The sequence below is a fragment of the Neofelis nebulosa genome, chromosome 14 (genome assembly GCF_028018385.1).
Source record: "Neofelis nebulosa isolate mNeoNeb1 chromosome 14, mNeoNeb1.pri, whole genome shotgun sequence".
Lineage (NCBI taxonomy): Eukaryota > Metazoa > Chordata > Mammalia > Carnivora > Felidae > Neofelis > Neofelis nebulosa.
In genome coordinates, this window is record NC_080795.1 from 16222095 (window position 1) to 16238734 (window position 16640).

Here is a 16640-nt window from a genome sequence, read left to right on the forward strand (position 1 = left end):
TTCTTAGACGAGAATGTCTGTAATCTAATGACTAAGATGAATGTATTTATAAAAAATCTATGATCTAAGGATACCTAAGTAAGACTGAGGTTGACTAAATTCATCCAGTTTAATTTTTCAAAGTTGAATATAAGTGTATAATGGAATGTTCTATTTAGGGAGTGTTGGGGAGGAACCCTGACTTCTTAGAGGACAGCGAGTGAGTAATAAGATTCCAAAGGAGAATCAACACACAACACTTTGGCTTGTCACAGCTCCACAGATGTGAGGGTAGACCAGGAAGCTCAGTGGATTAGAGCAAGACCATTTCCTACTCATGGCACAGAAAGCAGGTGTTATTCATTCCCATTTTAATCATAATACACTTTTTTTAGTATTTATTTTTGAGAGAGAGGGAGAGCACACGTGCATGCAAGAGCATGGGGGAGGGCCAGAGAGAGGGCGACACAGAATCCAAAGTAGGCTCCAGGCTCAGAGTTGTCAGCACAGAGCCCAGTGCAGCTCTCGAACCCACAGGCCATGAGATCATGACCTGAGCCGAAGTTGGACGCTTCAGTTAGCCACCCAGGCCGCCCCTATTATCATTTTAATCTTAATTATTTGACACTAGACATTAACCCAATAATGTATATCAATAAAACAGTGCAGTCCGTACTGCATAAATACATGGATATAATGTCATTCTCATTAAATCTCACTTTTAGGAAGATCCAGCTTTTAAAATGACAAAACAAGAACCGAGCTTAGAACAGCTAATGCAATGAATCCTACCAGTCTTCTGTGTCTGTAGCCTTACAAAAGTCCCACCTTACTCCCCACTATAAATCCTTCCATGGATTACTTCCCTGTATCAAAGTAATTTCCCGAGTCCAGTTGTCTTTATCCAACTACTTGCTCACTTTGAAAAGACTTAGGTTTTGGGGCGCCTGAGTGGCTCAGTTGGTTGAGATCTGACTTCGGTTCAGGTCGTGATCTCACACTTGTGAGTTCGAGCCCCGCATTGGACTCTGTGCTGACAGCTCAGAGCCTGGAGCCTGCTTTGGATTCTGTTTCCCTCTCTCTCTGCCCCCTCCCCCCCTCGCACTTTGTCTGTCTGTCTGTCTCTCTCTCTCTCTCTCTCACTTTGTCTTCCTCTCTCTGTGTCTCTCTCTCAAAATAAAGAAACATAAAAAATTTAAAAAAAAAATAAAAGACTTAGGTTTCTACCCAACTTCGTGTTTTCAGGGAACTAAATTGCCGCCTTTTTCCCTCTCTGGATCCTATTGACAATAGAGTATATTTTTAAAAGTTGTTTTTAATGTTTATTTTTGAGAGAGACAGAGCGCAAGTGGAGGAGGGGCAAAAAGAGAGGGAGACACAGAATCAAGAGCAGGCTCCAGGCCTTGGGCTGACAGCACAGAGCCCACATGGGGCTCGAGCCCACAAACTGTGAGATCATGACTTGAACTGAAGTTGGACACTTAACTGACTGAGCCAGGTGCTCCAACAATAGAGTGTATTTTTAAACCTTTCTAGGCTATTTTCTAAACTCAAATGGTGAGGGAGAGTTAGTAAAAATCATCTTGGGAATACCATCTTTCATACAACATTGAGCTAATTTAAAATGATCTCAAATTTTGAGCTTTTACTGTGTGATAAGGAGAAAAAGGACCTCAGAGGTGCATTATATTTAATTTAGAATTTTCTTTGAAATGGTCAGTGGAGCTTAAAAAGCCCTTCATATTCATCTAAGTTGTACTCCAAAAGTGGCTGCCCTTGATAATATCATTGGGATAAGAAAAAGAGAGAGAAAATTCTTGTGCAGTGCCACTCTGAACAGGAGCCTTTTTGCCATAAGGCATTTTGGAGCCCGCATCAAACAAAATGGTAGAAATCTGACCTGTAAAAGTTGGGATGCAGAAAATGGTTTTTAAGAGACAATCCTGATTTGTCTGTCTTTTGCTTTTTGGGCCATTTGATGCTTCTTTTGTTTTTGTTTCTTAAAAGTGTCTCAGAATTATACATACAGATTTTATAAGGGATTATTTCTCTTTGTTTGGATTCATTCTGTCTCTACATTCTAGCTCTTAATAGCCCTCTGAATAAGGCAAAACATAGTGGTTCTGAGAATGATTTGTTGAATGTCTTATAGAACATGTCTGTGGGAGGGGCACCTGGGTGGCTCAGTCGGTTAAGCGTCCGACTTCAGCTCAGGTCATGATCTCACAGCTTGTGGGTTCAAGCCCTGTGTCAGGCTCTGTGCTGATGGCTCAGAACCTGGAGCCTGCTTTGGATTCTGTGTCTCCCTCTCTCTCTGCCCCTTTCACTGCTCATGCTCGCTCTCTCTCTCTCTCTCAAAAATAAACAAACATTAAAAAATTTTTTTAAAAGAACATGTCTGTGGGAAAAGGCTGTGTGTATTTTTAAAGGAAGGGACATGTCTGAGAATTTCATAAAATGTAAATCTTTTCCACACACAAGAATATTACAGAGAACTTTTTGTTTTTGATTCTTAAGTTCCTATAAATGTCCAATCTTTCTGTGTCTTTGAGAAGACATGATGACTTCAGGATTACTTTCCTTTTTCAGCTTCTAAAAATCCACATTTAAACTTCCACATTTCCTATAATTACTTTGTTTGAACTTTGTGAATACTGTTAACAGTATTTCACATAAGGAAATGCAGAATCTATATCATCAAATTTATAAAAATAGGACAGATATAAAATACAGATTATCTGACACTGTTACTTTTAAATCATTTTGCTAAAGGCCTAGACTTTTTTTCTCTTATTCTGGCACACTGATTTTCAAGATTAATAGTAATGAGGGCTTGGTCCTTAATTTTCAGTAGATGGAAAATCAAAATGGAAAAATTCATCTCTAGGAGTTATGGGTAGATGTAATAATAACTTAATTCTTTTTTTTAACATTGTGGTTGCTGTTCAACATTCATTCTCTCTTACAATTTATTTTGGCAGGAAGATATTTTAAAGAAAGTAAGCTGTTCAAAAATGACTTGTAGTTGATAAATTGATCTCTTAATCCAAATTGCCATATTATCTTGTTCTAATTCTGGATATTGAAGAGTAAATGTTCATGGGATTTGAACTTTGGCTTACTTGAATAACATTTTAAGACAAACTTACAATAATACTTGTGGATCCTGAGATGTATGGGAGGATTTGAGGTGGGAATATATTCTCTCTTTTTTTTATCTGCCAAGATTTTTTAAAAAATATAATTTAATGTCAAATTAGCTAACATACAATGTGTAAAGTGTGCTCTTGGTTTTTGGGGTAGATTCCCGTGGAGGAATACATTCTCTACTAAAGTGACCTAGCCTGGCTGGCTCAGTCAGAAGAGCATGTGACTCATATTCTCAGGGTCATGAATTTGAGCCCCAGGATGGGTGTAGAGATTACTTAAATAAAACTTAAAAAAAAAAAAAAAAATCAAAGACACTGGTTCTTCTCTTTTTTTTTTTAATGTTTTTTTTTGAGAGAGAGAGAGAGAGAGCACACAAGCAGGGGGAAGGGCAGAGAGAGAGGGAGAGAGAGAATCCGAAGCAGGCTCCAAACTATCAGTGCAGAGCCTGATATGGGGCTCGATCTTAATGAACTATGAGATCATGACCTGAGCCAAAACCATGAGTCTGATGCTTAACCAGGTGAACCGCCTAGGCACCCCACCACTAGTTCTTGAATAACAGTATTATAATGTCATTTTTTTATTAGTAGCACTGAATATTCTGGTATCCAAAATTTTACTTTATTTGCTGTTATTGTATCAACTTCCTGAAATGTTTGCACTCGTACATAATAGGAAAACAAACCACTGTTCTTACTTCCACCCTCAGATATGAACATACTCATCCTTTTTTTTAAACACTTTTTTTTTAATTTTTTCTCAAAAATTTATTTATTTTTGAGACCGAGAGAGACAGAGCATGAATGCGTGGAGGGTCAGAGAGAGAGGGAGACACAGAATCGGAAGCAGGCTCCAGGCTCCAAGCTGTCAGCACAGAGCCCGACGCGGGGCTCGAACTCGTGAACCACAAGATCGTGACCTGAGCCGAAGTCAGACACTTAACCAACTGAGCCACCCAGGCGCCCTGAACATACTCATTCTTTTAGGTTCATTTTATTAAAGCAAAGCTGAACTTTGATAGAAAATGGACGATATGGGGATAGAGATGAGTCCACAGGCTCTGTGTTTCTTCTCCTCTCTTCTCAATTCCACTCCAGTTGTCACCCGTTAGATGTCCCTCCCTTGATGCCCATCCCATGGCAGTGGCTTTCTTCCTGTCCTGAGACACTGTGCTTCTGGTCATTCTCTTCCTTTAAACTCAGTCTGTTACTACTACTCTTCGATCTTTCTATACTCTTGTTTTGAACAAGTATGATACTCGAATTCTACACTTGAGATTTCTTTTATTTAAAAAAAAAATTGTTTTTTAAGCATTTTATTTATTTTTGAGAGAGCCAGACAGAAAGCAAATGGGGGAGGGGCAGAGAGAGAGGGAGACACAGAATCCGAAGCAGGCTCCAGGCTCTGGGCTGTCAGCACGGAGCCGGACATGGGCTCAAACCCATGAACCCTGAGATCATGACCTGAGCCAAAGTCAGATGCTTGACTGACTGGGCCACCCAAGTGCCCCTACATTTGAGATTTCTGTATTTTGTCCAAATCTCTTCCAAGGACTAGAATTCTGTCAGTACCACTCTCTTACCTGTCAGCAGTTTCCCTAGTTCTTCCAAGGAGTAGTTTTTTTAAAAATTCATCATCGTGTTCTTTTTTATTAAAAACATAAAAAGTTATCAGGAATATAGTTGAGGAAACATACTAAGTTAAATAAGAATCCTGGACATTATACTGGTATTAAATATAATTCCTCCATGTAAATGTTCCCCCCAAAAACTTCATTCACTGGGTTAATTTCTGTCTACTTGAAACTCTATTTATTGTATGGAGCTGTTTAACAAAATTATTTGACCTACTTTATGAAAGATAAGCAGAAATCAGAATTTAGCCTGTGGTATCAACAGAAAGCCACAGTGATTTTTAAAAATTTTAATGTCTTAATTACTTTCTTTATTCCAGGTGATTAGAGCACATGCATCTAATCTGTAACTTATGTAACATATAATCTTTGAAAGAGCATATTAATCTGTTTAATCAGAACAGAGTGTTCCTGAGAGAAGGTTTTACTATTGTTCAACCTTCATGTACTTTTTAAAAAATTTCATCACCTGTTTCTTCCCAGTGTGGCAGTAAGAAAGAGAGTGGTAATTGAAGCTTTGTAAGCCACACATTTTCTCTAGCTCATAGATACTCCAAATTAAATAAAGTTAATATTATTAAAGTTTCTTGCTATCTAAGCTAAGGTGAGGTAACAACTGGGACCTTTATTCTCCAAATATTTTTCTTTAGTAATATTACAGGTAGGGGCGCCTGGGTGGCTCAGTTGGATAAGCGTCCCACTCTTGATTTCAGCTCTGGTCATGATGTCACGGTTCAGGGGTTTGAGCCCGCATCGGGCTCCGCACTGGCAGTGTGGAGCCTGCTTGGGATTCTGTCTCCCTCTCTCTCTTTCCTTCTCTCTCTCTCCCTCCCTCTCTCTCTCTCTCTCTCTCTCTCTCTCTCTCTCTCTCTCTCTCAAAATAAACATTAAAAAAAAAAACAAAAAACACTGTCAGTTCTGGGCAATTTAAAAAAAATAATACTACAGGTAAATAATTTATAAGCATTCTCTATATATAGTAAATTTAATTAAGAGTATGAGCAAAGTTAGATAGGAAGAAAAACATCAGAATTCAGTGAATACCAAAAGGTAAAAGTCCAAGAATTCCTTCATTTATGTTTTTTTTTTGAGTTTATTTCTTTATTTTGAGATAGAGTGAGTGAATACAAGTGGGGGAGGGGCAGAGAGATAGAGAGGGAGAGAGAGAATCCCATTCAAGCAGGCTCCATGCTGTCAACACAGAGCCTCGATTTCGGCTCAGGTCACAAATGGTGAGATCATGACCTGAGCTGAAATCCAGTCAGACACTTAACTGACTGAGCCACCCAGGCACCCCAAGAATTCCTTCATTTAGAACATAAGGTAGAATGAAGAATTGTAACAGCTCTCCACCAAAAATAAAATACCAATGTCCAGTTAAAATAGAAAATAAAATGGAGTTTAATGATGGTTGTATAACAGGATTAGGTTCGACTACATTTAACAGAGATGCCCCCCAAAATGGTGACTTCTAGAGGATGGAGGTTTATTTCTGTCAAATCAAACACATCCATAGTAGATAGTCTGAAGCTGACAGTGGCTCTACAGTGTCCACAGGGACCGTGCCAGGCTCCCTGCCGTCATTAGCATTGACTTCTGCATTCAGGTTAGCTTTTGGTTGTCTGTGACTCTCAAGTCCAGCCATCACCTTGTACTCAAGGCTCAGGAGGGGCGAATGGGTGGAGCTACAGATGAAAGGACTTTCTCCTGGAGTCCTCTCCTTGTAAACAGCTTTCCTAGATGGCTTATCAACATCTGCCAACATCTTGTTCGCCAGAACTCAGACATGACCGCGTGAAACTGTGAGGGAAACTGGGAGACGCTCATTAACTTGATTGTAGTGATTATTTCCAAGTGTGTACGTAAGTCATCATGCTGCACACCTTAAATAAATACAGTTGTCAATTTTAGCTCAATGAGGTTGGAAGGAAAAAGGGCTTAGAGGCCCGGAAAATCTAATTGTAGGAAATAGCTAAGTATATAAATTGACAGTTGAAAAGACATCTGAATTTATTCTTAGCCTCAAAAGACTTAACATTTGGAACTATGGAGAAATGCATATTAAAAACCTTTACACCCAAGTGAAAATGAGGATGTGTGTATAGTTACTGCATGGGTTCAGTTAATTCTTCTCTGTCCGTTTCGGTTTCTGCTGCTGTATTTGGCCCATATTGTTACACTGTGTCTTGCGATTTGTATTGTCATACACGGAAAACAAGAACAGTGAAATGCAGAAGCCAAAACCCTGGTGAAAGGCTAATGTATTACTGGTTTGATTTTGTTGTCAAGTATAACCGGTAATTAGTTTGCCATTTTTAAAAATAAAGTTTATTTACTTTTGAGAAATAATGAGAGTGCACGTGAGCGAGTGGGGGAGGGGCAGAGAAGAAGAAAATCCCAAGCAGGCGCCATGCTCAGTGAGCTTAATCACCTGAACCACCATTTTTTAAGGAGCATTAAAAGTTTTTTTTACCTTAGTTCAAAACAAAACATGAAGTAGAAAAAAACGTTGGAATCTGTGATGCCTCCTGATAGTGTGGGCTTATGCATATTATATAGAGATTAAGAATGATGGCAGTAAGAAACCTGGCTTGGTATGTATCTACATCAGGTTGACAAGTACTTTGCTGTTTTGAAACTTACAGGAGGGGATTTATGTAAAGTCAGTCTGAAAAGTATTTCTCAGATACTGTGTGCAGTGATGATTTTTTGTATTTCCTTGCAAAACCTGTGACAGCCAACCTTCTGTCTTTCTTGCAGGACAGAGGTCAGATCAAGGCAGCCCCTTCAGGATGGCCTGCCTTTCTTTGAGAAGCCGCCAAGCAGGGAGCTTTCCTTACCAAACCTGTCTCCAGAAGAGCCTCAACTGAAGACAGCACTGGCAAATGAGGAAGCACTACAGAAGATCTGTGCCCTTGAAAATGAACTTGCTGCTCTCAGAGCTCAGATTGCCAAAATTGTGACCCTGCAAGAACAGCAAAATCTCATTGCAGGTCTGTAAGTCCTACGTTTGTTTTAACCATTGAGCTGGAAATGAGGAGAATGCCACTAATTTTAAAATCTGTTAGCAAATAACAGCCATGGGGTTGTTAGAAAAACAAAGGTCAGTCCTCTCCGTAGTGCAGTACAGGACCCAGTCAGGTTTAAGTGGTTTTTGTTGAACACTTTTGATGCTATCAGAAAGGGTGAGTTTGGAAAATACTGAATTTCCTACAGTTGAACTAGTGCTCATATGAATGCACTGGGAAACTTTGTGACAATGGCACCAATTTTATCAGCCATGAAGTAGTCTCAAAATGGTGCTGACAGGGTTGAGTGCTGCTTACTTACCTGCATGTCCTGAGGCAAGTTCTTGGCCTAACTCCCTTCCTGCTCTAAAATGGGGTAATAGTATTTATATCTTAGAGTAATTATGGGAGTAAAAGTGGAGATTCTATAAAATGCCTTTAGCACAAAGTAGCTTCTTAATAGTCACTTCTCTTCTCTTGCCCAGAGTAGAAACTCAATACAGGTCCTGTGACTCTTGGTCTAATACTGTTTGCTTTTATTCGGGTGCCTTGTTACTTTGGAGAAGAAACCATAGCCTTGAAATCCTAGCCCATTAACCTGTTGGCAAGTAGTAGTTGTTTTTCCTAGCGTTCTTCCTGAGTCCTGGCTAGACTCCATATTAGCCAACTCTAAAGGTTAAAAGATAAGGACAGTTATTCTGCCTCTGAGCCACTTGTGCTCCCGGAGTTTAATGTAATCCGGCACGGAAACCTCATCCAACCTGGGTACAGCCAAGATAGGCCAAGATGGACAGAGGACGAATGCACTTGGCACCGAGTGCTTGAGAAGTAATTTGTTAATTAAATGAAATTTGCACGTAACTTTAAAAACCAGAAGTCCTGCCTTTTCTTTTATTTTTTCCTTTCAGCTTTTAAATTGCATTTCTCTTTTGCTTTACCTCCCTCTTCTGGCAGACTTGGAAAACTGCTGTAAATAGATAATTTGGAGATTTATGTTAGATGCTCTATTTATAGTCAAAATTCCTTTTGCATTGAGCCCCCATAATCAGTATAGGTCAGCCAATGAACAACTGTTGTAGTATGCAGAAAGATGAATTCTTAGGTCCTTATTTTGTAACCACTTTAACTCTTAGTTACTTAATGTTTTGGAAATTAAGTTCAACGCCTCCTTTTCTCTTTCAGAAATTTGCTGAATAATACATGTAAAACTTTTAATGCTTAATAAGTCCTTTATGTAAATATTCTTAAGGTGAACCACAAATCTATCGGGTTTTTCAAATAGTTACTATAGTCCTGAACTGTCAGACCGTCTGTATTGAAGGTGTGTAGGTAGGACACACTGTTTCATATTTCATTTAAAAGTTAAAAGTAGTTACAAACTGTGCAACGGTCAGACTGCAACATTTGATATCACAAAAACACCCCCTGTTAAGTTAAATGGAACTTTTCCATCTGGAGAGTTTGGGATTAGATATGGGTATTTAAGATTCTAACCAAGTAACTGAAACTTCCTTTACTTACATAATGGAGTTTTGTTTTTTTTTTTTTTAAGCATATTGATTTCAGGTATACAAAAGTCCTTAACATAATTTTGCTGTTAAAGGTTATTTTATTTGCCTGTTACCATCAAGATTCAATTGATTTTTCCTTATTTCTGTAGGTGATTTAGATTCGACCACATCCGTTACTGCGGCCCCACCCTCTGTCCCACCACCTCCCCCGCCCCCACCTCCTCCGCCCCTCCCCACCCCAGGGCTCCACCAAAGCGTATCTGCTATTGACCTGATAAAAGAACGAAGAGAGAAAAAAGCCTGTGCTGGAAAGACTCAGGTTAAGAGCAGGCCAGAGAAACCTGATATGCCAAATATGCTAGAGATCCTTAAAGATATGAACAGTGTAAAACTTCGGTCAGTAAAAAGGTGAGGATACATTTACCTTATTTCATACTTCCCTTACTTTTTTATGTCTTGTAAAATGAAGTATTAGACTTTTTGAGAATTTTGTTTTATTTTTATTATTTTTTTAATGTTTATTTTTGAGAGAGCGCCAGCAGGGGAGGGACAGAGAAAGAGGGAGACACAGAATCCAAAGCAGGCTCCAGGATCTGAGCTGTCAGCACAGAGCCCAACACAGGGCTCAAACTCACAACAGGGAGGTCATGACCTGAGCCGAAGTCGGATGCTTAACCCACTGAGCCACCCAGGCGCCCGAGAACTTTGTTTTATAACCTGATTACCATGAATGGTTCCAGTTTTAGTTTAAAAAAGATGAGCCCCAGTGTCTCCTATATAACTAAGAAGTTAACAACCATTTTCAGGTTTTTCTCCTATTGCATTTAAAGCCCTTTTATGTGAAGTCTCATTGTTATTGTCCAGTCATTCATTCAATAAGCTGTGTTGTAGACCTACTGAGGTTAATCACTAGGCTTTGGAAGAAGAATGAAACTGTAGTTGCCCTGACGGAGAGCATGATCAGTGCTCCTGTGCTGAATCGAGTGGCTATTCATTGGGCATCTTTGTGTTCTTTTATTGAGCCTTACATCTAGGGTTTCTGTTTCGTGTCTCTCAGTGTTTGTCAGGAACATTCCTGGGTATCAGTGATGCTAGAGAAGTGCATGTAAAGGCACGCGAAGTACTTCTCTGAGGGATGTCAGCATATTGAAAAGTTCTCTTGGCTTCTGTTCATCTCTCTAAGGTCAGAACAGGATCTAAAGCCCAAACCTGTAGATGCTACCGACCCTGCTGCCCTCATAGCAGAGGCTCTGAAAAAGAAATTTGCCTTTCGATATCGAAGCGATAGTCAAGGTGAAGTTGGAAAAGGAATTCCAAAGTCTGAATCAGAGGCCACCTCAGAAACAGTGTTGGTGAGTATTAGCTCACACTTCTGTCTTAGCACAACGTGGTAGTTGATTCCGTTGCTGAGAACCTGCATTTGGTAAGACATTGAGCTGTGGCTATGTGAGAAGAGTGTGCTACGTGATTTAGCCCCTCCCCACAAGTAGATGATAGAAGGTGAAAAAAGGAAGCAAAAGCCAAACCCTGGTTTCGCTACTTAGCATCTCCAGTGTTAAATTTTTCATGCTGTGTTTTATTTATACGCAAGCACAACGAAGCGAAATTCACTACAGTAAAATTTATATCTTAAGACAGTATGTATGTGGTGATTGAGAAATTGAAAGTAAAGAAAGATAATTTTCCCTTAGGGTGTCCTGTGAAAGTTCTCTGAAGAGGATGAGATTTGACCTGGGTCTTAACAAGATGTTTCAGGTCATAGGTGGAGATTGAGCAGATCAGGGAAACTTGCAAATATTAATTTATATATTATCATAAATTATACAGTTAAGTTATACAATTTATGCAATTGTATAAATTATCTAGTATACATTATCTAGTATAATGTATAAAAAAATTTACTGTATTTTACCAAATACAGTAAAATGTATTTACTGTCGTGTGGAATATGTGCTTACCTACTCCAGGGAGGCAGGTATCTGAGAAATTCTAGCATCTTTCAGAGTTTTTAGACATTGGAAAAAGGAAACTTTGTACCTCATTCTTTTACTCAGAGAAGTAAAAATGGCCTAAAGCTTATGGTCTTAAGATGATTATAGTTTTCCGTGAAGTAATTTGGTTACCTTTTTGCTTTTCATTCTGTTGATGTGTCATGTTTATAAGACAGTTTGTCAATTCATGAAGGTTTTAATATCATCTAGCTGCTTGGTTTTTCATGCAGAACACGCCCAGGCCTTTGCTCCATGATTGGGAGGGGGACATATCATTACTGTTACCTGAAGCACTATCTTTATTTATGCTTTGCTTCCTTTTTAGTTTGGGCCGCACATGTTGAAGTCTACAGGAAAAATGAAGGCTTTGATTGAAAATGTTTCAACTTCCTAATAGCTGAAGAAAAACGATCCTTGTTCCAGCTGTTGGTTTGGTAGGGCTGTTTGGCTAGTAGAAATCAACACTAGTTAGTAAATACCTGAATTTAGTATTCAGTAGTCTCCTTTAGGTCTAATAAAAAAGCACTCTAAGTCTGTGTTTGTTTTTATGAGAAGGTTCTGAAGTTTTCCATGACAGGTTTTTAATGTGTAGCCAGGATGTTAAGGTTTCTAGTCTTAAGAACAATTATATAGATTTCAGAGGAAAGGACATTGTAGATGTAGAGTTTTTAATTTTTGACACTAATTTATCTGTGCAAATGTTTTATATGCATATATTTGGGTATAAAATAGTACGTAAAATGTAATGACGTCAGTGAGGCTGTCAGTGATTTATTACTCAGTGATGGAACAGCTGGTATAACACACAGTTGCTCGAGTGAAATATTTGGGATTGGAACCTTTTTGCCTTGAATAGGACTTTTACCTTAGATCCCCTCTCACATTTCCTTAGAGATGGGGGTTCAAGTAGGAACCAGATAATGTTTACTGCTGAAAATTCCATAATGCTTTCATTTAAAGGAAAGTCAAAGACCACAAAAGCTGCTTTCACTCCAGTGCTGAGAAAGAAAATGTAGTTTTTAGATAGAACTCAAATTATTGAATCAAATCTATAACAAGTGAAAACCAGAATGTACCATCTTTCTATTCCAGTTTAATAAAGGCATCATAAAGATGGCTTGTTACTAAGTTAATATGTAAATGGCAGCATAATGGAGTTGAAATTTTTTAAAATATTGGTCGAATGTAGTAGCTTTATAATGAAACACTTAATAGGTGAAAGAATTTCCTGTAAGTTATCATTGGTCTGCTATTCTGTTGAATTACACCACGCAGCAACCCTTAGGTGCTCATAGGAGAAAAGCCGTTCTTGTGGAGGGCTTCTGAGGAATGCTGTACATGCTCATTTGGGAATGCTCAATAAAACTTTATGGTTTTCTGTATTTCTGCTAAACTCAGCCATAGTTAACGCAGAATCTTCTACCATGAGTAAATACTTGGATTTATTTAAATCTAGTAAAAAGTGGAGATGGGAAGAGTAGACCTTTAAGTTATTGAAAATATGTGCAATGTTCTCAATATTAGGAAATGTTATTCAGCTTAAATTTGAACTGTGGCTTATTTTACATGTTTGTTGATTTACATTACATTGTTTCTAATTGTTTCATATGATTTAAAAATTCTGCCTTTAAAAGAAATTCAGAAAATTTGCCTAAATTATATATTTTGACCTCCTAAGCAATTTATATTTGTATCAGTATTGAATTTTGGCCAGTGCTCCAACTGAAGGAAGTTACTGTATTGAAATAAAGCAAATTTGTATTTTCCTTGGACCATAAGCTCTCATATATTATTTTAGTGGATAAAATTCTCTAATATTGTACATGTAGCTTCTTTAGAATACTTTGTTTTCTGCATTCTTAGAGTGGAAATCTATTGCCACTTATTCACCACCGGTCTCATTCAGTTTCTCCCACTCAACACAGTACCTGAAGTGAAAGATGATAAAAATAGTTAAATTTTATATTTTATAGCTGAGGCGAAGAAGGTGAAGTAACCGGTCTGTTTTGTCTCCTATGATTTGAGTGGTCCAGGCACTCGCTACACACACATAGTGAATAGGAGTCAGCACTGGACTTGGGAGTTACACAAATCATACCTCTGTTTTTAAAACGGGAATGATGCTCCGCTCCAAAAATTGCTGAGGATTAAATGAAATAATGATTTCTGAATACATCCTGTGAGTGGTAGAGAGCCAAGTACGTTACTACTCACATCATTTTACGTGAGGTCACTGTAGTTTCCAGCAGACTGACTTCTGCTGGATGTCCTCCTGTATACCTACTTGCACAGGCTTGGGGTAGAGCAGGAAAACTGTAGTTCCTGGTGTGTCTCCAGTCACAAGCTCTTGTGTACAAGAAGCCTGTCGTCTTGATGTTTTAAATTCCCGAGTCTGTGTCTCATTGGTGAAGACGACAACCCGAGGAGACCACTTCCCCAAAATTAAAAGTTTTCTTCTTGGGGGATAGAATCTGGCAAATACAAGTTTAAATTTTTGGGAGGTAGTCCAGGATGGCGGTGTAGGGAGCTCGCGGAACTAGAATCTACGTATAAAGCAATTCCTCTTGAAGAACCGAGGGCTGATTGAACAGCTTCTGTACACGGAGGACAGCAGGACGGCAGAGAGACAGGTGGGAGAGAGACCCAACACAGTAATGACAGGAACCCCACCCCCAGTACAACAGACTACACAGGGAAAGATTTCATGGAGGGGATTGTGTACAGACTTGCATGCCCTGGGCACAGCAAAAAAAAAAAAAAAAAAAAAAAAAAAAAAAAAAAAAAAGTGGTTTAAAGGGCAACTAGCCTATGAGTGAAGGAGACTCGTTTACTCCATTTACCATTTAACCCCAAAGTGTCAGACAAATGGTGAGGCAACTGCTGGGACTCAGGTTGGAAGCACTGGTGATTACCACTGTTTATGTTCCCCCTCCACCTTGACAGTGCAGACTGGAGCAGGGTCCAGGCACTCTAGCCAGCCTGCTAGGACCACCTCAGTGAGCCTCAGGCCCCCATGAGCTTGAGCCATTCCCCCCATCCCCCGCCCCAAAGGTGACCCTGGCATAGTGTGCACAGGCTACCCCTGGCCTATGCCTGCTCCCTTTCCGGCTTACCATTCAAAGTTGTCAAGCATGTGCGGTCTACGCGGGCATTCCTACACGGGGCCACTCATTCCTTCAAGGCTGGGAGAGGAAGCTGTTCTGCCCAATTTATAGAAATAGGCAAAACAAAATGGAGATAAGCAATCTACCTGTAAAAGAGTTCAAAATAATGATAAATATGCTCATCAGACTTGAGAGAAGAGTGGAGAACTTCAGCAAAGAGAAAATATTAAACAAGAACTGGTCAGCTGAAGAATGTAACAAATGAAAAATCCACTAGGAGGAACTAACAACAGAATTAGAGGATGCAAAAGAATGGATAGAGCTCTGGAAGGGTACAACAAAGAATCCAAGCCAAACGGCAAAAAAGGAATTTAAAAAGTGGGGATAGGTTAAGAAACTACTGGGACAACAAACATACTAACATGCACATGATAGGGGTCCCAGAAGAACACAGAAGGGGAGAAAACTTATTTGAAGAAATAATACCTGAAAACTTTCCTAATCTGGGTAAGAAAGCAGACACCCAGGAAAAAGTGTGCAATGAGAGCCACACCACAATGTATTATAATTAAAATAGAAAAAGGTAAAGATAGAAAAATCTTGCAGGCAGCAAAACAGAGCCATAAACAAGGGAAACCCCCATAAGACTATCAGTTGATTTTCCAGCAGAAATTTGGCTGGCAAGAAAGGAGTGGCAAGGTAATACTTAAAATGCTGAAAGGGGAGGGGCACCTGGGTGGCTCAGTCCCTTAAGCAGCCAACTTAAGCTCAGGTCATGATCTCACAGTTCACAGGTTCAAGCCCCTTGTCAGACTCTCTGCTGACAGCTCAGAGCCTGGAGCTTGCTTCAGATTCTGTGTGTCTGTCTCTCTCTGCCCTTCCCCTGCTCATGCTCTCTCAAAAATGAACAAACACAAAAAATTTAAAATAAAATCCTGAGAGGGGAAAACATAACCAGAATACTTTACCCTGCAAGGGTAACATTCAGAATTAAAGGAAAGATAAGAGTTTCCCAGACAAGTAAAAGCAAAAGACGTTCATCACCACTAAACCAGCCTTACAAGAAATGTTAAAGGGTCTTTGTTAAGCAGAAAGTCCACAACTGGAAATAAAAAAATATGTGAAAGGAAAAAAATGTCACTGGTAAAGGCAATTAAGCACTTAAAAAATTAGTATGAAGACTGAAGACAAAACTAGTGAGATTAATTAGAACTACAATAAATAGTATTGTAAGGGATACACAAAAATGTCAGTTGAGGTCAAAAACAGAAGATGTGGGGGGGTAGGGAATAAAAATTAGTGCTTTTGGGGTGCCTGGGTGGCTCGGTTAAGTTGTCTGACTTTGGCTCAGGTCACGATCTCACAGTTGGTAAGTTTGAGCCCTGCATCGGGCTCTATGCTAACAGCTCAGAGCCTGGAGCCTGCTTCAGATTCTGTCTCCCCCTCTGCCCCTCCCCCACCCCCACCCACACTCTCTCTCTCTCTCAAAAATAAAAACATTAAAAAAAATTAGTGCTTTTAGGATTTGTTTCAACTTAAGCAATTACCAGCTTAAAATAGACTAGTATGTATATAGGTCAATATATATGAACCTCCTGGTAACCAGAAACCAAAAACCTACACTAGATACACAAAAAATAAAGGAACTCAAACATAACAGAAAACCATCAAACCAAAAGGGAAGAGACCAAGAGAAGAAAGGAACAGAGAACTACTACAAAAACAGAAAACAATGAACAAAATGGCAATAAGTACTCATCAATAATCACTTTAAATGCAAATGAACTTAAAACCTAAAACAGGTGAGTTAGAATGTTAATTTCTTTGGCTACCAGAAGTTGCATCCCAGAATCGCTAAATTCTGTTAGGAAGTAGTTTTAAAGATGAGAAACATAGAGATGCTCAATCCACCAAGCATATGCATGGTATTTTCCAAAACAATGTCAGCCCCCACTGACTGCATTAGATTTTCACTAAAATGAAGTTCACTTGTGATCAGTTTGTTCATTTGACCCACTGTTAGCAAAGAATGTAGCAAATATTTTATGTTATTGGAAAAAATGTAAATGAACCAAATACTTTAATCAAAAGACACAGGCGGTGGCTGAATTAATTTTAGAAAGATCTATCTATATGCTGCCTACAAGAGACTTATTTCAGATATAAAGACCCATATCTTCTGGAAGTGAAGGGATGAAAAAAGTTATTCCATAGAAATAGAAACAGAAAGCTGGTGTAACAATATACGTATCACACAAAACAGA

General features: G+C 39.0%; 2 protein-coding genes across 8 annotated transcripts in view; one reads left to right on the forward strand and one right to left on the reverse strand.

Annotated features, from left to right (window-relative positions):
• The window catches only part of MTFR1 (mitochondrial fission regulator 1), a 62264-nt gene extending 49220 nt beyond the window's left edge, over positions 1-13044 (forward strand). For all 4 annotated transcript variants that reach the window (XM_058699706.1, XM_058699707.1, XM_058699708.1 and 1 more), the window contains 4 exons: positions 7523-7755; positions 9431-9689; positions 10465-10633; positions 11598-13044. In XM_058699706.1, coding sequence (XP_058555689.1) covers positions 7523-7755; positions 9431-9689; positions 10465-10633; positions 11598-11666 — 730 coding nt within the window. In that variant the 3' untranslated portion in view covers positions 11667-13044. The remainder of the gene's footprint in view (positions 1-7522; positions 7756-9430; positions 9690-10464; positions 10634-11597) is intronic.
• The window catches only part of PDE7A (phosphodiesterase 7A), a 139932-nt gene continuing 129437 nt past the window's right edge, over positions 6146-16640 (reverse strand). For all 4 annotated transcript variants that reach the window (XR_009253691.1, XR_009253693.1, XR_009253692.1 and 1 more), the window contains 2 exons: positions 14386-14522; positions 6146-6645 (listed from right to left, as the gene is read on the reverse strand). The gene's annotated coding sequence lies outside the window, so the exon portion shown is untranslated. The remainder of the gene's footprint in view (positions 6646-14385; positions 14523-16640) is intronic.